The sequence below is a fragment of the Eleutherodactylus coqui genome, chromosome 9 (assembly GCF_035609145.1).
Source record: "Eleutherodactylus coqui strain aEleCoq1 chromosome 9, aEleCoq1.hap1, whole genome shotgun sequence".
NCBI classification, from domain to species: domain Eukaryota; kingdom Metazoa; phylum Chordata; class Amphibia; order Anura; family Eleutherodactylidae; genus Eleutherodactylus; species Eleutherodactylus coqui.
Window position 1 is genome coordinate 137,748,252 of NC_089845.1, and position 22,931 is coordinate 137,771,182.

Genomic DNA, 22,931 nt, shown 5'->3' on the forward strand with positions numbered 1-22,931 from the left:
TGCAAATGAACCTCTCCAACACATACCATAAATGCTCAATTGGGCTAATGTCAGGTGAACTTGCTAGCCACACCATTCATAGAAACTATATAGAATGCTCCTCTAGCCAAATCTGGACAACTTTGGTCTGATGGCACAGTGCATTTTCCTGCTGGAACATCCCATAGTTGTGAGGGTACATGAAGTCTGTAAAGGGCTGCAAATGGTCACCAAGCAGTAAAATGTAGCGGGGATCGGTCAGTGACCTGTTTAGACAGACCAGTGGACCCAACCCACACCATAAGAACACACTCCACACCAGTATGATGTCACCACCAGCTTGTGAAGTATCTTGTTGACAGCTAGGGTCCATGGCTTCATGGGACCTGTGTCAAATATAAACCATGTCAGCCTGAAGCAATTCGTACCATGACTCATCAGACCAGACCACGTGATGCCAGTCCTCTAGGGTCCAGTTAGCAACCTCATGTGCCCAGGTGAGGCACTGTGTCCGGTGACGAGGTGTTAACAGAGGCACTCTGGTGGGTCTTCTTCTATCCCATGGAAGCTAAAGAACGCTGCACTGACCTGCAGGACCTCCTGCATTGATTTGTGGATGTGATTTATGCCAAAGTCGCTTGTCTCTAGGCCGACATTAAGCACCCATGGGTGGCCACTGCTTTGTCCACAGTGAGTGGTAATGCCTTCCATGATGTGACAGTGTTGATCAAAGAATGTCAAATGGCTGCATAACTCGGGAAATGGTATTCCCTATCCATCTGGCACCCACTATTTTGCCTGGTTCGAACTTTTATAATTCACGTTGCCTCGCCATAAGCACGCTGGGCACTGTTCATCTTCACTCCCAAGATAACGCCTCGCAACTTATACAGGTGTGGGCATTCCCAAGCCGTCACCTCCGGTAACATCTCTTCGTAATCAATTCGCATACTGCTATCCCATGACTTTTGGCTTGTCAGTGTATATGTAATGATAAGCTGTATATGCAAAATACAGGCAACAGACTTCCTTTATACATAACTACATTTTTTTTTATTTTCTCCACCCAAGTGCAATGGCATATGTTTATCCAGCTGTATTTGCCATTTCTTAGCCTAAGCCTAAGCCTCCACCACCACAACAGTTTGGGGTTGTAAAACTTTGAGACATTTTGTAGAATTTGGTTTCCTAGAATTTGACATGTCATTGATGTAATCTGTGAGATCCACTCACTTTAGAGTCACTTAGAGATGAAGAGGAGAAAGACATTACAATTAATGTTCAGCCTCCATGTCTCCCAAGAGTAGTCGAAAGAGCCCAATGGGTCCAAGGAAACACAGCACTCTGTAGAGCTCCAGATCCATTTTTATGGGCATAGCAGTGGCTCAGTGGCTAGCCCTGTTGCCTTGCAGCGCTGGCATCCTGGGTTCAATTCTGACCAAGGACAACATCTAATGGAGTTTTTGCATTGGTTTAATTTGGATGCTCCAGTTTTCTCATACGCTCCAAAAAACCCATGCTAGTAGATGACTTTACATTGTGAGGCTCCACGGGTACAGAACATAATATGAAATGATGTACTGCAGAATAGATTTGCGTTAATTAGTAAAATATCACAATTGGTGGGTCTTAATGCACAGATAATGGGAATTTGGGAATGCAAAGTGTATGATCCTAGGTATGTAATGGCTTGTTCAGCATTCCTACAGCAAATTACACCTTAGCTGTAGCTGCCATAGGCAGCCATTCTACAATCATGCCTCTTGTTTCCCTGGGCTGTAACATTCTGTTTCCTCCTTTTTATAAAGTGGAGTTCCCCGTAATTCCTTTCTCTTACAATCCAGGCATTCCGTATAATAACCGTTCAGTAAGTACGGTCACTTTTGAGGACTATGGAAATGCTTTCCCTTGAAGGACTCTTGAAGACTTGACTGGCGATGTTCTAGAATGAGTGAATGCTGATTACCAAGTTAAGAACTATTTTTCACAATGCACTTATGTGATAATGGTTATCGTTTTCATAGGCAGCCAGATACAAAAGCCTTTTAAAGCTAGCCCTTTTTATTAAAGGGGCAGGCCATCTTTTAACCTGAAATATATTTTCTTATTGTTTAGTAATGTTGCAACAGTTCATGTGACATCAACGTGGGTACATGGGGGTGACATCGTGGAACCTCTCAGCTAGGAGCTTTGGTTACCAACTATTATCATACAGCTGGTTAAACATAGGTTGCAGGCACCTATACATATCTCTTATCATACAGTTCGTTAAACATAGGCTGCAGGCACCTATCTATATCTATGGCATGGAAGGTGTGCTGAAATATATATACTAGCGGACACTTTGACCTTAAAATGCCAACAATAGATTAGGTGGCAGTTATTACTGGGGGTTAAAGACCCCACCACCTATAAAGTGTTATCAGGGATTGACCGACTGCAGTAGATGGTGTGTTGATACTGAGCAAAAACCAGAGATCCTAATATTCCACTAAGAGGGATTCTAATGGCATATTTGTATGGTTGTTGGGAAAACGCAATAATTTTCCAAGAAGCTCTTATTTGTGGATCTGTCAGATGTTTAGATATTGCCAGACCACTCTAACATCTGAGGACTATTAAGGTCCCTGAATAACTGTGGCCTCCAGATGAAACACGGAGGCGCTTAAACATCTGTTTTGATATATGGTTTAATAGTATTCTTTCCCATTGACAGCTACTATAAGTTGAAGGTTACCCTTGGCTTACTAGGATTGGGAGTCAGATTGAGTCTATGGCTCTCATAGGGGGCTATACTGATGAGAGAGCCTCTTTATGTTTGCATATCACCACTATTGAGGTCTCTCTGTAAGCAATCCAGCATAGCCACTGTATCTAAACCATAGATTAATGATTCTAAACACACATGGTATAGTGGTTATGTCTCCACCACATTCCTGAGACACATCCCAGCTATTGGAAAGTGTTTTTTGGTGTTTGTCTTAGTTACCCTATCTATGTGTTTTAATATAAATTAATAGAAGGTATATTAGTTAGTCCAGTCTGCGAAGGTTACTCAAGGTTACGTAATGGTTTAGATGCAAATAGGCTGCTTATTGGATCTCCCTCTGAAATGAGCTAGGCATAAATGATGTCACCCCATAAATGATATATGCACAAGTAGTGCTTGTTTCTCTACTCACTTTTTTTTTTTAGTGATCTAGGCATAGGCCGTGCCGTCTCCCTGCTCACCCCCTAAATAATATACAGTATGTTCAGATATTCCTGACTGTAAATTATGTATATTGCTGTGCAAAGGTTTTAGGCAGGAAAATAAGCTACAAAGTGAGAATGCTCTCAGAAATAGAAGTTGTAATACTTTATTTTTGGCAATTAACAAAATGCAAACTGAATCAACAAAAGCGAAATCCAAATTGATATTTGATGTGACCGTCCGTGGTCTTCCACAACCTCACCCTTGTAACAAAGTTTGGCTTTTTTCCACCCAGTTTTAAGCCTTTTGCACAGCTGTTTTAGTTAAGGACTGCGCTTCAATCTTCAGTCGTAGCCAAACATTTTAAGACCGACACAAATGTTGCTTTTCCCAAAGTTTGCTGCTTCGTTGTTTTTAGATCTTTTAGTCAGGTGTTTCTATGGTATACTGGAGTCGAATTCTAAGCATTTCATAAGTCTTTAAACTTTTTTTCAACAAATACATCAAGTTTAGGCAAAGACCTTATTTACAGTGTTTGACCTTTGTCTTTTTTTGCTCAAGACTTGCGCAATTTGCCCTGACATGCTTGATATCTGCTTCTACCCAGTTCTTTCTCTCCCAGCAGAAATAGTCATTGATTGTTTCTGGGCCAAGGTAGCACAGAATGGCTGTTATATAATGACTGCACTGTGTGCTCCTCCTAGAATAGTCACATTCAGGAAGCTACATACTTCGGCATACAAGGGGCTGCTCATATAGAACTTCCTACCAGCAGAATTGTAGGCATTTAGTATAGGCCGCCTGGACAAGCAGAAGATATGTATGAACGCTTTCTACATCAGATGGCCAAACTCTCAAAAAAGCACAACATAGTGATCATGGGAGATTTTACCCATCCAGACATTTGTTGGGAATCTCTCTCAGGCAAAAGTAATGGGTCCAACAAATTTTTATCCGCTCTTGCTGACAACTTTATCTTCCAAAACGTAGAAGAGAAAACAAGGGGATCTGCTAACTGACTCTGAAAGAGAGTAGGAAGAATCCAACGGCTGGATGTTCTTAAGGACCGGATTTTCCAAGAAAGTTGGGAAATATTGCGAAATGAGATTCTGAAAGCACAATCGTTAACAATCCCTAAAAGAAGGAAGAATGGGAAGAATTTAAACAGACCAGGATGGATGAACACAGAACTTGCACACATGCTAAAAAAGGAGAAAAATATGTTTATCAAATAGAAAGAGGGGGGAATATCTAAAGAAAAATATAATACGGTCTGCAGAAACTGTAGGGCAAGTGTCAGAAAAGCTAATGGTGAATTGAGGCTTGCAACAGAGGCCAAGAGCAATAAAAAAAAAAGTATTTGGGGGGTATTTCAAAAGCAAAAGAAAAGTCACAGATGCTATAGGATGCTTACAAGATGAAAATGGTGAATTGGTTAAAAATAATATTGAGAAGGCCAAACTTTTAACGCTTTTCAATTCACTGTCTGACCTCCTGAAGACATTATGATTTAAGGCTGTACAGCTCCGATGTTGGAAGACGTTCGTCGGGGTTCTCTTACTGTATATTGCCAGCCTCTCTGCTGTTGGAGCCTATCCAACATGTCGCCTCATCCAGTACTAGCTTTAGCCAGCATATAGGGCCGTTGTATAATGGCAGAAAAAGAGTAAGCCCCCTAGGTAAACCAGGATACAATTTGGATTTAAAAGGGTTCAATTCCTATTTTTGTATTGAGTTTTCTCTCAAAAGTAGATGCAACATCAACTGATCTTCCTTGTGCTGTTGCGGGAATAAAAGAATGCAGGCTATCTATAAGCCGGGAGATGGTGAGGGAACACTTAGCTAACTTAAATGAATTCAAGTCTCAAGGTCCAGATAAATTACATCCTAGGATACTAAAGGAAGCAGCAGAGGTAATTGTTGAACCACTCGTCATAATCTTTGAAAAGTCCTGGAAAACCGTAGAAGCCCCAGAAGATTGGAAAAGGGCAAAAGTTGTCCCTATTTTCAAAAAAAGGAAAGAAGGTGGATGCAGGAAACTACAGGCTTGTGAGCCTGACCTCTATACCGGGAAAGATCTTTGACCAAATTCTTAAGCAGCATGTATGTAAGTACTTGGGTTTGTAACAAACAGGTCATGCCAGACTAATCTAATTTTCCTTCTATGACAGAATAACCGACTGGGTTGATCAGGGAAATGCAGTGGCTATAGTATATCTTGACTTTTTAGTAAAGCATTTGACAACGTCTCTTATACCATCCTTTCTGAAAAAATGACCAAATACGGGATTAACAAGGCAATTGTTAGGTGGATTCACAACTAGCTAAGTGATTGTACTCAAAGAGTGGTCCTAAATGGCTGCACATCCAATTGGAAGAATCAAATTTGCAGATGACACAAAGCTAGGATGAATAACTAACACTAGAGGGAGAGAGAGGGGAGTCAAAAAGATATAGACAAGCTTGAACAGTGAGCAACGACTAACAGAATGGAATTTAACCAGGAGAAATGCAAGGTCCTACATCTGGGCAAGACAAAAAAAAAAGCACACACAGAATGGGAGGACTTGAGCTAAACAGCAGCTCATGTGAAAAATCTTGGGTATACTAATAGATCATAGACTGAACATGAGTCAACAGTTTGACGCAGCAGCGAAAAAGGCAAACACAATTATGGGATGCATTAAGAGAAGCATAGTGTCTAGATCATGTGAAATAATTATTCCCCTCCACTCTTCCTTAGTCAGACCTCCTCTGGAACACTGTGTCCAATTCTGGGCACCACAATTTAAAAAAAGACATAGACAAAGTGGTGCAAGTTCAGAGAAGAGTTACCAATATCGTGAGCAAGCTGCAAACCATGTCCTATGAGCAACAGTTAAAGGATCTGGGAATGTTTTTCGCTTGCAAAAAAGAAGGCTAAGAGGAGACTTAATAGCAGTCTACAAAATCTGAAGGGCTGTCACAGTGCAGAGGGATCAGCCCTATTCTCATTTGCACAAGGAAAGGCTAGAAGCAATTTTATGAATCTGAAAGGAAGGAGACATAGTTTAGATATCAGAAAAACGTTTTGATAGTCATCAATGAGCGGAACAGGTTGCCACTGGAAGTGGTGAGTTTTCCTTCAATGGGAGTCCTGAAACCTAGGCTGGACAGACACCTGTTTGGGATTATTTAGTTAAGTCTGCATTGAACAGGGGGTTGGACCCGATGACCCTGGAGGTCCCAGCTAACTCTGCTATATGATTCTATGAAGTGTGTATGAAGCTCTGCTGTGACACGGAGCTCCAGTGTTTCACACCTCTGCTCCGTTGCCCAGTACTACCCCCTGCACTGTCACTGGGGGAGTTCAAAATATTTTTTCCCTATTTTCCGCCTCTAAAACGGGAGTGCGTCTTATAGAACGAAAAATACTATACTATGCAGATATTTAAGCACCACACCTGGGAAGTTTATCTTTCGTTCATTATAGGTCACAGCAAATATTTGATTCACATTACATTTTTGGGTTCATTCACTTTTCCTTTTGTAAATTGACAAACTATTAACATTTTTTATTCTTGAAAGCATTCTTACTTTGCAGAATTTTTTCCAGACCTGCCTAAAACTTTTGCGCAGTAATGTAGTTTTGCATGGAACCTTCTTCACTTTATTTCCAACCTTCAGCATTTTCTCCTCATTCTTTTTGTATTATGCTCAGTCTGTATTTTCTCTCTCCTATTACTCATTCTTCGTGAAAACAATACAATGTTAATAACTTCCATTGTAATACGCTTTACCCATTCCGCTTAAGAAATTGCCTGGATTCTCTCGCAGCAGGAGCTTCTCCTGGCAATTATGGGGCAAACGGCAATTTTCCTATAATCTTTACATCGAGTGAGTTTTACTACCCACTCAGGTGTTGTAATTGAGCAATTTACCTAAAGCTAATTGGTCATCCTCTGTGATATGAATATGTCAATAGAATATATTGGTTTTTTGTATTCACAGATAAATGTGAAATCTTGAAACGAAGGAAGCTTCATGGCAAGTCGGTCCCGCATTATGCGGCTATTGAACCGGATGCAAATGGGTTGACTATTATCTCTTACAAACCCTTCAGATTCATTGGGGCTGAGGGAAATCAACCAGAAGAGGAGAGAATGGAAGAGGAGAAAAAAGGTAATGGTGACATTGGTGCCCCTCGGTACAATTTGCTTCTAATACAATATTCTACATTTCAAATGGATTTCTTCCCACACACAGAGAAATGGAATATTTGAATTTCTAAATTTATGTAGACTGTATGTTTTTTAGACTGGAAGACTCGCCCAAGCTTATATGAAGGAGATAAGGAAAAGTTTTTAGAATATTTACTACATAAAGTATCACTTAAAACCTAAAATGATTTCACTGCAAACTGTTGACCTCTTTAGAGGAATTACTACATTTTATCCCTGGTGGGCTTGAGTAGATTAGTTCCACTTTCCCTGATGGTCTAGGATAAGTCAGGAGTTAATGCCAGGTATCCTTGTGGTCTATGGTTTTTAGTCATTTAATAGCAGCTTTCATGATGAACTAGAGTGCTCTAGGGTTTGTTTTTTCACACTTCCCTGGTGGTCTAGTGTAGACTCGAAGGTTTAATATCTGGTGTCCAGTGGTTTGCTTTTTCTCTCCAGGTGTCAGCAATGTCTGTGTCCTGTCTCTTGAAGGTTAATGTGCTGTGCTTTTTGTGTTCAGCTCTACCTTCCTTCACTATTCATAGAGATCAGTGCAGGCTGCGTGTGTCAGGACACTGCGATTACCGTATGCTCCAGCAGCTGTACAATTCGCTCTGATTTAGCTATTCATCATTATGGTCTAGAGGAGTGACATGGGGTTGCTGGTGCCCCATGATTTTAAAGGGATTTTCCCAAAATTGAAGATGCCACTCCATTCTTCTTCAATAGGATTCTTGAGAGTCGAGGACTACTACTGTCGGCCTCATTGAAAAGAATGGAGCGGTGGCCGCACATGCTCAGCCATTGCTCCATTCAATCTCAACGTCACTGTGGGAGATGCAGTGAGTCCATAGTGATGAGTGATCGACGCTGGACCTTTATTCTCTGGAATTTGGAGGTCTCAGCAGTGTGACCCTGACCAATTAGACTTTTATCATCTATCCTTTGGAAAGGTGATAGAAGTCAATTTTGGGATAACTCCTTTAAGCACACACTATTTAGAAAGATGTTTCATAGCTAAGAGTACCTCCTAACAATACAATATATTTAGGGTAGTCTGTATGTATTTTTATTCTTATATTCTCACATAACCATTGTGTTCTCCCCAACACACCTGAGGGGTTGTACATCTTATTTAAACGTTATGCAAACATGCTTCCCATGTATAAAAATGACAAAGCAGCTCATAGTCTCCTCTGCTGGCTCCCTTTGACCCAGGAGTTGCAGGCTTTAGCAACCTGTATATAGGACATGACAGGTTGCTGCAGCCTGGATATGTTACATCAGAGAGAGACTCAGGGATACAGCAAGGCCTATAAATTACTAAGGGGCTCAGTGGGGCCTATAAATTACTAAGGGGCTCAGTGGGGCCTATAAATTACTAAGAGGGCCAACAGTGAGTCTGTTGCCCAAGGGTCCATGTATACCTGGAGCCGGTCCTTTATAGAAGTGATACATTTATTGGCCAACTAGAAAAATTAAATTTGGAAGCTTTTGAAGCACAGGAGGACCTTTATTAACCCCTTAACGCTACAGGGTGTACATTTACGCCCAGCTACGTTGGGGTATGTATGAAGGGAGATGGCACGGCGATCTCCCATCAAACACTGCGGGTGACGGCAGTTTTTTAAAGCCGACATCCGTCGGCAACAGTTCCAATCAGCTGCGCCGCTGATTGGAACTGTTAATACTTTAAATGCTGCTGTCAATTCTGACAGTGGCATTTAGGTCCCCTGTCATGGCAGCCGGGGGCCTTCTGAATGGTCCAAGGGTTGTTCTGGCAGAATGCCTATCAAGCCATCCCCATGACTTGATAGACTGCCTGCCCGATAGCAGTATGATTTACATCATACGGCAGGAGCAAGCAAAGCATTGCAAGTTGTTGTCCCCTCTGTGGAGTCAAAAACAAAAAGTAAAGATAAGATCAATAAAGTTTTACTAAAAAAAATAAAAAATATATTATATGTGTGTGTAATAAAAGTCTAAATCGCCCTCCTTTTGCCATATTTATAATAGAATCTAAATCCTTAAACAAACACATTTGGTATTACCGTGGCCAATCTTTCAAAGTAACGCATTACTTACCCCACACGATGAACGTCGTCAGAAAAAAAAAAAAAACCTCTAGAGATGCACTTTTTTGGTCACATGTCTCCAATAAAAAACGATCAAAAAGTTGTATGTATTGCAAAATGCTACCAACACAAACTACAGGACTTCCCGCAAAAAAAACGAGCCGTCGCACAACTATGTTGACTGAAAAATAAAAGTTATTGTGCGGAGAAGATGGCGGCAGAAAATAGTTTTAAAATAAGTTTAGTATCGTAGTAATTATACTGACCCACAGAATAAAGTTGTCATGTCATTTTTGTTGCAGTTTGTGCGCCATAGAAACAAGACATACCGAAAGATGGCGGATTTTTTTTTTGTTCATTTTACTCCTCTTAGAATTTTTAAAAAACGTCTTCAGTACATTATACGGTACATTAAATAGTACCATTGAAAAATACAACTCGTCCTGTTAAAAAACAAGCCCTCCTACGGCTACATTAATGCAGAAATAAGATTTAGGATTCTTTAAAAGTAAGAGAGGGGGGACGAAAATTTTTGGGGAAAAAAGGGCCACATCATTAAGTGGTTAAATAAGTTAACAAATGAAGACCTGCGAGAAAAGCAACAACACTTAAATAATGATGAATGAGCCTCTGTGCTCCGAAAGCTTGGAAGTATAATTTTTATGGTTTGCCAATAAAGGTACAACTCCGATAATACTTAGAGCCTCCACAACTAACCTGAACCATAGCTCTGGCGTCGCTCCAAAGACCCGAAACTAATTTCACCCCAATAAGTAGGAGGTTCAAATTAAAAGAAGGCTCCATGTAATTAATAAAAAAAAAAGCTGAAGCGGTTAATACAGAATTTTTAACGGGCGCGGTCAATTCCACACGAAAAACTAAATGTCAGATTCAAGTCTACTACATCTTTAAATAATAAGTAAGCCGGATTCCCAGGACATATCATTCATGTTGTGAGCGTTTTGACCCATTTAGCAGTGTCTTGTCCTGTTTGCATAATGACTCATTAACATTGCACACAGGCCTGTAACATTTGATAGAAAAATGAACGTAAATGTATTTGGTTTTAAGTAGCATTCACTGTGAAGCATGACGGCTGTGTCTGCCGTTCCTCGGTAATTCGGCAGTGTATCTTCTGCCGTTCTGGCTCAATGAACCTTTTCCTTTTTGTTGCCATCACTTTTCTCCTTTGTTTATCATCATCCGTCCAATCATTGTGTTTCCTGCAGAAATGTAGTCAATCTGCCTAGTTTGTTGACTGCAGAATGCTTCTCCCCGTAGTCATTTGCTTCTTGTAAACATTCATTCCACATTCAGAACGTGTTAGACTGATTGGAATGGAACTATCGGTATGGCTTAAATCCGGGATGGCACTCTCTTCATTTCTGGAAATTAATTAGAGCCTTAAAACTGAAGTAGTTGTAAAAGAAAATCTCATTATCCTGAATATAATGATATATAGTTGAGTCTGAAGAACTCCTTTTCAACACCCTTAAAGTGAAAAAAAAGTTGATGCCAGGGAGTAGAAAGTTTCTTGCTTCCTGGATTGGTAAAGGTCACATAATCACTTTGTAAATTAATGACTTCTAATTCAGTTGATCTTTATAAATTGACTGCTGGACACTAAATGGCAGAACTTGACGTTACCTTTGGGATTCACCTTTCATGGGTACTAATCATGTTTCTCAGTATTCTGATGTACCAAGGACTTACCAAAGAACCAAATAGTGTGACAGTCCAAATAGTGTGACCAAAAACTGGACAGTCCCAAGAATAATGTCGATAAAGTGCAGATCAACACAATAGAAAACACGAATAGAAAATTAAAGGCCCACCATTGGATGACTAGAAGAAGATGATGGTAATGATAAACTGACCAGTGGAATCCAGAGCAGACGGTATGGAACAGAAATGACCACCAGAGAAATCCTTTTCCTGATGGCTAGAATCCTAGAATAGTTGTAAGGGACCTTTTAGGGTCATCTGGTCCAACACCCTGCTCAATACAGAATTCACAAAACAATCCCAGACTGATGTCTGTCCAGCCTCTATTTGGAGACTTCCATTGAAGGAGAAGCAGCACCTCCTAATCTGTGTCTCCTCCCTTTCAGTTTCACACTATTGCTTCTAGTCTTCCCTTGTGCAGATGAGAATAGGGCTGATCCCTTTGGACTATGACAACCCTTCAGATATTTGTAGACAACGATTAAGTTTCCTCTGTCTTCCTTTTTCCAAAGTAAATATTCCCAGATCCTGCCTCATAGGACATGGTTTGCAGCTTGCTTACCATCCTGGTAGCTCTTGTCTGAACGTGCTCCAGTTTGTCTTTTTTTTTTTTTTTTTAAAGTCTTGGTGCCCAGACCTGGACACAGTATTCCAAACTAGGCCTGATACCTAGGATGAGTAGAGGGGGATAATTACCTCACTTGATCTAGACTCTGCTTCTCTTAATCCCTCCCAGAATTGTGTGTTTTGCCTTTTTTGCTCCCTCCTGCATCACACTGTTGACTCATGTTCAGTCTGTGATCTATTAGTATGCCCAATTCTTCCCATTCTGTATGTTCTTTGCAACTTTTTTGCCCAGATGTAGGACTTTGCATTTCTCCCTGTTTAATACCATTCTGTTAGTTACCGCCCACTGTTCAAGCGTGTCTAGGTCTTTTTGAATCCTTTATCTTTTCTAATGTTAGCCATTCCTCCTAGCTCTGTGTCTTCAGCAAATTTGATCAGTTTCCCCTCAATTCCCTCATCTAGTTAATTTATAAAAATTTTGAACACTGGGCCCAGGACAGAGCCTTGTGGTACCCCACTTGAGACATTCTTCCAATTCAATGTGCAGCCATTTATGACCTCTCTTGCAGTACAATCAATACTATGAGATACTTTGTTAAATACTTCACTAAAGTCAAGATATTTAAAATCTACAGCATTTAACTGATATACCCCTTCGGTGATTCTGTCATAGAAGGAAATTAGATTAGTCTGGCATAACTTTGTTACAAAGCCATGCTGGCTCTGGTTAATTATGCCATTCTTATCCAAGTACTTGAATATATGCTGTTTAATAATTTGTTCAAAGATCTTTTCCGGTATAGAAGTCAGGCTTACAAGTCTGTAATTTCCTGGAACTACCCTCTTCCCTTTTCAGAAGATGGGGACAACATTTGCCTTTCTCCAACTGGGACTTCTTTTCTCGAGGAATTTTCAGAGATTACTGTGAGTGGCTCAGCAATTGCCTCTGCCACTTCCTTTAGTTTCCCAAGATATTCTTTTGGACCTGGAGACTTGACTTCATTTAAGTTAGCTAAGTGTTCCCTCATTATTTCTCTATTTATAGATAGTGTGCATTCTTTTATTCATTTTAATAGCACAAGGAAGATCCGTTGATGTTGCATTTACTTTCTGCGAGAAAGCAGATAAAAAATAGGAATTTAAAAGTTCGCCCTTCTCAGCATCATTTTTAAGCAATTCAGCATTTTCATCCTGTGAACATCTTATAGCATCTGACTTTTCTTTTGCTTTTGACATACCCCCAAGATTCTTTTTTATTACTTTTGGCCTTTGTTGCAAGCCTTAATTCATATCCGCTTTAGCTTTTCTGACACTTGCCCTGCATTTTCTGCAGACTACATTATATTCTTCTTTAGATCTGCCTTCCTTGTTTCTTTTGATAAACCTTTTTTTCCTCTGTTTTTAAGTTCTGTGTTCATCCATTCTGGTTTCTTTAATGCCTCCCATTCTTTCTTCTTTTAGGGATTGTTAATGATTATGCTTTGAGAATCTCATTTTGCAATATTTCCTATCCTACTTAGACAGTTCTGCCTTTAAGAATATTTAGCCATTGGATCCTTTCAATCCTCTGCTGAATCTATTAAAATCTGCCTTTCTGAAATCCCACTCTGAGGTCTGAGTCTTGGCAGGTCTTCCTCCCCTTGTTATCCAAAATTTTAGGATGGCATGATCACTGCCTCCTAAGGTCCCAACCACCCTTACTTCCTCTAACATCCCCTCCCTGTTGATAAGAATTAGGTCCAAGATGGCAGATCCCCTCTTTTTCCATTCTACCTTTTGGAAGATAAGTTGTCAGCAAGAACGGTTAAGAATTTGTTGGATCCCTTAATTTTACCTGAGAGAGATTCCCAACAAATATCTGGATAGATTAAATCTCCCATGATCATGATGTCATGCTTTTTGAGAGCTTGGCCATCTGATGTAGAAAGAAGTTATCAATATCTTCTGCTTGTCCAGGCAGCCTATAGTAATTGCCTACAATTGTGTCCTTTCTAATGTTCTCTCCTTGTATTCTTACCCAAACAGTTTCTACAGAACTCCCATGCTGTGAAGCTTGAATCTCTGTGAAGATGCAGGTTTTCCTAGCATACTACGCAACACCTCCTCTCTTTTAAGTTGATTTCTTATAAATACGTTGTATCCTTCAAGCCTTGTACTCCATTCATGTGTATCAGTCCAACAAGTTTCTGTGATGCCTATGACATCATATTTCTCTTCCTGTGTTAGGAGCTCCAATTCTCCTTGTTTGTTTCCCATGCTCTGTGCATTTGTATAAAAACGCTTTCGTTTGTGATCAGTGTCTCTTGCGCCTCTACTTTTCCTTCTGAATTTTTTTTGTCTTTGTTCTTTCTTTCCACTTCTAATAGTCAGGTTCTCAATTGTACTCCTTATCTGTATATTTTTAACTGGCCTTTCACTTCCCTTCCCATATTGTTCTAGTGTAAAGCTCTCCTGATGAGAGTAGCAAGGCGCCTGCCAAATATGTTTTCCCGCCTTTGTACAGTCCAACCCGTCTCTAGCAAGGAGTACATCATACAGGTAATTCACTCCATGGTCTAGAAATCTAAATCCTTGCTGACTGCACCATCAATGTAGCCAGTTGTTCACCTCTAGAATCCTGTTCCATCTTTTTATTCCATGGCCATCCACTGGGAGGATGGATGTGAAGACAACCTGAGCTCCTAGTTCTTTCACTTTCCTGCCTATTTCTTCAAAGTCTGTTATTTATCTCTACATGTATTAGAAGGAATGGGTAGTGGTTTGTAGTACTGAAGTACATCTTTGATTTGTGCTCTTGGAAGACTGCACATCTTTCGTTCTGCAGACAGCGAGTTCTTTTCTGCTCAACAGGAAATCCGCCACAACCAGCACTCTGATTTTCTTCTTCACAACACTTCTTTTTCTCCTAGAGAATTCTGCTAGAGGTTTCTGAGTGCTTTCTAAACTGTTCTTTATAGAGAAAGTCATTTCTTGATGTACCTCTTTGTTGTTCTTCTCCGTGACAGCCTGGTACCGGTTCCTGAGCAATATGGGTGCTGCCTAACTCCTAATCCTCTTGGTTCTTTGGGTCATGTGTTCATTCTTCTGCTTCTGCATTGAAACTTTTTTTCCAACATCATTCTGAAGAGTTACTTCTTTTCTGACAAGGAAATCTTTATCTTCCTTAATGAGTTTCAATGTAGCTATTTTCTCTCCTGGAGACTCTGCACCTTTTCCTCCAGTAGAGACACAAGCTTGCATTTCTGACAGGTTGTGTTTTTCTTTTCCTCTAGTAACTCTGTAAACATATGGCATACATTGCAGCTTACCATATGGCTACTCTCCCTATCATGTTGCACGTAGTCAGTTGATGTCTACTTCCAAACTTCTAATAGTTAAAAATGATCATAATGATATTAAACCAATACCATATTGCTAAGTATTAAAATTTGTTTTGACTATGTCCACTGAGCAGCTTGACCCAGCCATATCCAGTGATCATCCCACTTATTTCACTGTTCCCCGAATGCATCAAGAATATGCAAAATATCTTCCTTGAGTTCCAATCCCTGGAGCCACATTGAATATCAACTACTCGATCTCTCTGCCTTTTTCGAACCACAGATTGCCAACTCTTCCTTAGTATGCTCCACTCTGTTAGCCTTCAGGGCATTGCTCTTTTTTTCTGCAAGCTGCATTGGTTCTCTGGAATGCACTACCTGGGACACTCAGGATAATCCCTAACACCCACAATTTCAAGCATGCTTTAAAAACACATTTCTTTAGAGAGGCCTACCATAATCCCTAACCTAATTCTTTTTCCATTTAACCAGCTTCTACATTCCCCCTCAGAACCTCACCCCCTTCACCTCACTGTATCCTCCTACCCTTCATATATGTATATACACAGATCGCAGCTGGTGACCGGCTCATGCAGCTTTATGTATGTTACCCTATTTATATAGGATGGCTGGACTATTGTATAGAACAAGCACCTGTACCTTTTTTGTGTCACCGCTATTTACTTATAAGTTGTAAGGGGCCCTGACTCCTATTGTTCAAATATTGGTTTACTATTATAAGTGATTTATTTTGTCTGTTCCCTCAAATTTCTAAAGTGCTGTGGAATATGTTAGCGCTATATAAATAAATATTGTTATAATGCTAGCTCTCCCTTTATCTTTCCCTAATCTCTCCCCTGACACTGGCCCTAACACCAGACTATCACTGTCCCTAATTAGCCTTCAGTTATCCCCACTGGTGACCTTATCTGAAATATTGTCCCAGAGAGCAAAAGGGAACTAGGACCCAGGCAAAAAGCCAAACAAGTTAGTTGAATAGTGACTAGACTAGGTAGATCGAAACAAGGGAAGTACAGACAAAACCAGAAGACTCGGAAAGAAGACTAGACTAAACGTACTCCTAGAAACAATATGGCACTGGCAAGAATAAACTAGACTAGAAAAAGGTACTAGAACTAAAGAAGGAATACTGGATTAAATGCATATTGTTACTGGTATCACCAGCACCACACTGCAGAAGCCTGGGATACTTGAAGGCTCGCCAATCAGAAACTCCTCCCTAAAGAAGGATAGCTGTGCAGTGAGTGAGCTGATTCTTTCCAATGGATCAGATGTGAGAGCAGCGGTATAGCAACTGTCCCAGCAACAGGTTAGAAGGCAGGAGATGACAATCCAGCAGGAGAACTGCTGCAGGTTGTAATGTCATTGTTTGCTGCTCTCTACTTAGAAGACCCCTCTAAGAATTAGACTTCGGGCCCCCGTCTATGGTGTATATATACCGTAATGGAAAGGGGATGTCTTAGTGAAGCAACTCCAGTAAAAACCAACAATGAAGACTGTAAGTGGGTGTGCACATGTACATGTAAGCTGTTAGTTTTTCTTATCCTAAAGTAGCCATTTAAAGGGGTTGTCCCACTTCTATTGAAGTCAGTGGGACTTAGACTACAATACCAACTTGGGCCTCTGTACAATGCATAGAGTTGTCTGCTTCCTTCAGCAGAACAGCTGGAAGTAGGACAACCTCTTAAATGGTTAACCGGTTCTAGGTGCAGCTAGTTTATTTTTCCTTCCATTGTCACCCTTATGTTTTTTTTGACCAAACAAATCTGTACAGATGATAAGGTAACGCATGTATTAGTCTTTTGTGTTTTCTAATGTATTTGACATTTTCATAGTGCAGAGTCATGACATTTACTAAGTGATAAAGCAAAGGAAAAATCACGCTTTTGTTCAGAAACCATAAACTTTGATATACAATGTAATAAAAGGACCGGTACTGCTTTAAATGAGCTCCCCGTCATCCAACATGTCACGTCGGCATGTTTTTCATTTCTGCCTTTCACAAGCAGGACCTGTTCGAAAAGCTGTTAATTGTTAACTTCTTACAGTAGTGATGTCACCGCGGCCGGGTAATTACATCCTTTTCTATTGTGAAATTACATTGACAATGGTGGTCATTACAGAGACCCATTATTCCAATTTCAGTAGATGGTAACCTATGGCACAAACCCTCGGTGCTTTGTAGGTAGGAACAAAAGAAGGGTTTGTGGGATTCTGGTTTGCTGCTCTGATAATACAATTTAGATATTTTTTTTACTGTATTGACCTATTATTACACGGACCAAACGTCTGACCGGTGGTTATGTGACTGTGCCGGAAGTGCAGATTATCTAGAGGAGAGGGCCTATCCATGCAGGGGATGGGAGTTCACTTTGCATTTGATTAGAACATAAAACAATGCAAAGAGACTTTTGTCACACAGAAAACCTTAAATGGATGTTCCTTGTAAGTAATTTACATATATCCACCTCTGGGAGCTTTTATATAACTGGAGAATGATACCCTTATAATCCCCTGTCCCCAGGTCATCGATTCTAAGTGGCTGTTAGCACCACTTGCTAGATTCTTATTGGCATTGAGTTCAATGGAGAACTTTGCACAAAAGCTCTAGGGCTCAGACCTTCACCTATTGGGCATTTTTGGCAAATCCGTGAATTGCTTCCTCATGCACACTCTGACAGGGGCATGCATGTTTATTTCAATGGGGAAAGGGGAATAAGATGCTGCCAGACCTTTCTGCCAGTAGCTTATCTGCTGTGGGAATAAAACCTCAGGAATGATTCAATCCAACTGCGTGATCATTTTGTCCACCCAAGAAGATCTGACATACATGGATGGTCTTGATGTCCTGATACATATTAAACGGTCAGCTGTGCCTGTCAAAATCAGAATGTTTGGCTGTTTTTTCCCTAATGTGTATGGTCAGGGGTTGACCAGTTGTAAACTATGGCCTGTTTTTAGGATATATCATCAATAGTAGATTGGCGAGGGTTCATCTCTCAAGTCCCCTGCTGGGTCAACACTCTCATGTTTACTGGGCCACCGCGCTTATGTGCTGAGTTGATTTCTGCAGGAAGCAGACAGCTCCGTTCCCATTGCAGTGGGCCTGCTTGATTTTGCAGCCAATTTTCCATTTGTTTCAATGAGAACTTTGCCTGTAATACCAAGCTTGGCCATTGTAGTGGGAAAGGGGGTCTCTGCTTCCTGCGAAAATTGGCTTAGTGTATGAATACACCGGCCCAGAGAACAGCTAATTGCTAGAGATTCTGGGCAATGGACTCCCACCAGTCTACTAGTGATGACATGATCTAGAGAATAGGCCATCAATAGTTTACAACTGCACAACCTCTATAAACAATTTACAAGTCTGATGTAAGCAACTGACTATTTCAATGCAAATGGCTCTCCAAAACCAAGGATGATGATGTTGTTGACCTGTGATGTTTACTACCATCTGGATCACGGAGTCTTTGTCTCCAGTGAATGTGTGAAAATACATGTATGTAGACATAAGTGACTTTTATGAACTCTGCACAGCTTGTACTTTTATTTTTAGTAGGGGCTTAAAGGGGTTGTCCCGCGCCAAAACGTTTTTTTTTTTTTAATAGGCCCCCCGTTCGGCGCGAGACAAACCCAATGCATGTGTTAAAAAAAACAAAACGTTTAGTACTTACCCGAATCCTCGCGCTGCGGCGACTTCTTCCTTACCTTAGTAAGATGGCCGCCGGGATCTTCACCCACGATGCACCGCGGGTCTTCTCCCATGGTACACCGTGGGCTCTGTGCGGTCCATTGCCGATTCCAGCCTCCTGATTGGCTGGAATCGGCACACGTGACGGGGCGGAGCTACGAGGACCAGCTCTCCGGCACGAGCGGCCCCATTCACCAGGGAGAAGACCGGACTGCGCAAGCGCGTCTAATCGGGCGATTAGACGCTGAAATTAGACGGCACCATGGAGACGAGGACGCCAGCAACGGAGCAGGTAAGTGAATAACTTCTGTATGGCTCATATTTAATGCACGATGTATATTACAAAGTGCATTAATATGGCCATACAGAAGTGTATACCCCCACTTGCTTTCGCGGGACAACCCCTTTAACATCGTAAGCTCTGCTTAGGTCAGACTTTCAGCCACAACACATGAATTTTTAGCCATTTTTTTTTTGGTTTCCCACAAAATTTGAGGTGGGGGTTGTTTGCAAAGCTCTCAAAAAGTATACAACACTGCATTGCAGATGTAGTGCAGTGTAGTCTACCAGTGATTACCTCAAGGGACAAAAAAAATGTTTTAAAATAGACTTTTTCTTACTTTAAAAAAAAACCTTTTATTATGGGAAAAATAAACAAATTATGTATTGCTGAATTCGTAACGGCCCGTATTATAAACATATTTGTTATTCCACACAGTGCATGCCATAAAAAAAGGAAATTTCTCACCCAATTTATAATGTGAAACCTATTCAAGTGTATTTGGTCATATTTTATAGCAACAACAAAATTCTTGTCAGTATAGAGCTGGTTAATATGGATTTTTTTTTTTTCTCAAAAAATACAAAACACTGCCTTGGTACTGCAAAATTCATATGCAGTCAAGCCTCTAGTTTCATTGTCTTTTACTTTAGCCGGTTTCTAGTTTCAAGCCAGAATTTCGTCTCTAGTTTCACTGGCTGCTTCTAGTTTCATTGGTGGCCGCTGACCCACGTGGCCTCGCTGCTGACTCGGCCAACATGATGTCCTGCTCAGGGTCTCCTGATGCTGAAACGCTACCCACCCTCCTCCAGCATCGCTGTGGGTGCTAGTAAAACAGTACTGTAGTGTAATGTAAGCGGCCATGTTTACCCAAATAACACAGTGATCACTTAGGGCAGATAACACAGTGATGTCACCTGCAGTCCTATGTAACACCACAGATAACACACAGCGATAATGTTAAGGACAGATAATGATGTCGCCTGCAGTCCTATGTAACACCACAGATAACACACAGCTATAATGCTGGTACAGATAATGTCATCTGCAGTCCTATGTAACGCCACAGATAACACACAGTGATAATGCTGGGGACAGATGATTCTCTGTTAAATGTGGTTTGGTGTGTTTTTTGGAATGTGTAGAACAAATTAATTGGATTTACATTGGTTTCTATGGAAAAAATTGTCTTGAGTTTCATTGGTTTTAAGTTTGGCCGATTTGCTTTCGGACACATTGTCAATGAAACTAGAGGTTTGACTGTATAGACAATAAGTATATGTATGGAGCATATATACACTCCTTGTCTAAAAAAATTATGCATCTAGAAGGTTACTAGAGCATCCATGCCCACCAGTATTGCATCTTTCATCAAGCTAAGGGCGGCCCAACAGGGTACCTGAGCGTCTGAGCTCACCCGTATCACATCTGGGTTAATATTACTTCTTGGGCTAAGGTGGGGTTAATATTACTACTGGGGCTACTGTGGGGTTAATATTACTGAGGGGATAAATATTACTACTGGGGCCACAGTAGAGTTAACTATTACTACTGGGGCTACTGTGGGGTTAATATGATTTAGGGGGTAAATATTACTTCTGGTGCTACTGTGGGGTTAATTGCTACAGGAGGGGTTATTACTCCTGGGGCTACTGTGGGGTTAATATTGCTACAGGGGGGTTAGTAATACTGGGGCTACTGTGGGGTTAATATTACTGAGGAGGTAAGTCCTAATGGGACTACTGTGGGGTTAATATTACTGGGGCTACTGTGGGATTAATATTACTCAGGGATTAATATAACTGGGGTTTCCTTTGGGGTTAATGCTACAGAGGGGGTTAGTAATACTGGGCCTACTGTGCGGTCAATATTACTGAGGGGGTAAACACTACTGGGGCTACTGTGGAGTTAATATTACTGAGGGGGTTATTACTACTGGGCTACTGTGGGGTTAATATTACAAAGGGGGTTAATGTAGCTCCTGGGGACGCTGTGGGGTTAATGCAGCTCTTGGGGCCGCTGTGGGGTTAATATAGCTCTTGGGACAACTGTGGGTTGAATGTAGCTTTTGGGGCTGCTGTGGGGTTAATGTAGCTTCCGGGGCTGCTAGGGGGTAAATATTACTACTGTGTCTACTGTGGGGTTAATATTACTGGAGCTACTATGGGGTTAATATAACTGGAGCTTCCTTTGGGGTTAATGCTACAGAGGGTGTTAATAATACTGGGGCTATTGTGGGGTTAATATTACTACTGGGGCTACTGTGGAGTCAATATTACTGAGGCAGTTACTACTGGGCTACTGTGGGGTTAATATTAATGAAGAGGTAAATACTATGTGTGCTACTGTGGGGTTAATATTGCTATAGGGCGGTTAGTGATACTGGGGCCCGCTGTGGGGCTAGTGTAGCCCCGGGGCCCGCTGTGGGGCTAGTGTAGCCCCGGGGCCCGCTGTGGGGCTAGTGTAGCCCCGGGGCCCGCTGTGGGGCTAGTGTAGCCCCGGGGCCCGCTGTGGGGCTAGTGTAGCCCTGGGGCCCGCTGTGGGGCTAGTGTAGCCCCGGGGCCCGCTATTACTGAGGCTACTATGGGATTAATATTACTGAAGGGGTTGACGTAGCTCCCGGGGCCGCTGTGGGGTTAATACTACTAAGGGGTTAATATAATTGGGGCTACTGTGGGGTTAATATTACTGCATCCAAAAAACAGGGATTTTATTGTGCCAAAGTATTTTTTAAAGTCTCATTTACCCCTAAATAATACCAATGGAAACTACAACCCATCCCACAAAAATCGGACCTCATATAGCTCTGTAGGCGGAAAAATGTAAATGTTATAGGTCTTTGAATATGGCTATACAAATGCAATTATCTTTGCTTAGTAATGTAAAAAGCTATACAGCTTGGTATCGCCATTATTGTATTGACCCTCAGAATATAGATAAAGGTAATATTTTACCATATTGGAAATCCCATAAGAATTTTTTATTTTATTTAAAGACCTAATTTCATTTTTTTTCCCTTTTTTAAAATAAAAAAAATAACATTTAACTATAGGAATGTAATTATGATAAAAAAAGGAAAGAAAATTGCATCGTCATTACAGCGCAAAATTGACTCTACACCAAAGGATTGATTGTTATCTGGGTTTTATCCTCTGTATTATGTGATTCCTAAACCTGTACGTCTCATTATTCTTCATTGTGACGATTGAATAGGGATGGAAGTGCGGTGGTGCGAATAAAATGTGTGAATGCGAGTTGAGTATCCGAGATGATTGATATTACATAATGGTATATATTGTGTATGAATAATAGATGCAATATATGTATATATATGCACACTATAATGGAGCTTCTATCCTTAGTCAAGGCAGATTTAGGACTTTCTGTAAGCCGCATCATACCAGAACTATTGAAGACATGACAACCTTACAGGAAAACCTGCATTGTGACTTATTCTTATGCTTCCTGTTATGTCGACAAGCTCTTTGAACAACTGCGTCAGAGCGACGGGTGATAATTAGTCAGACGTAAGATGTCTTCTATGTAGAGTAGACTTTAAGCCCCAAATCTTCCTGCATATGTTAGAAGAGTGTCCATGCAGCCTGTATTAGAAGTACACCGTGTATGGGGCTCCAATCTCCAGTGCTATAGGTACTCATTGAAGTGAATGGAGCGGTGGCGCCTATGTGCAACCACCACTATCCTAATTTCAGGACATACTGGAGCCCTGTTCTTGGGATTGGTCAGGATTCCAGTGGTCAGATCTCTACTGATCTGAAAGTTCAGATGGGGAATAACTTTCTATCATGGCACAAGCTCTTTAATGTGGTGGCCGGTGGAGCTACCTCTGTATGACATGTGAGGCATACGGATGTGCCCCA

General features: G+C 41.0%; 1 protein-coding gene across 1 annotated transcript in view; it reads left to right on the forward strand.

The window, feature by feature from the left end:
• NUDCD1 (NudC domain containing 1) overlaps window positions 1–22,931 on the forward strand; it is a 133,923-nt gene that overhangs the window by 61,138 nt on the left and 49,854 nt on the right. Inside the window, exon 5 of the mRNA XM_066578548.1 lies at window positions 7,163–7,333. Coding sequence (XP_066434645.1) covers window positions 7,163–7,333 — 171 coding nt within the window. The remainder of the gene's footprint in view (window positions 1–7,162; window positions 7,334–22,931) is intronic.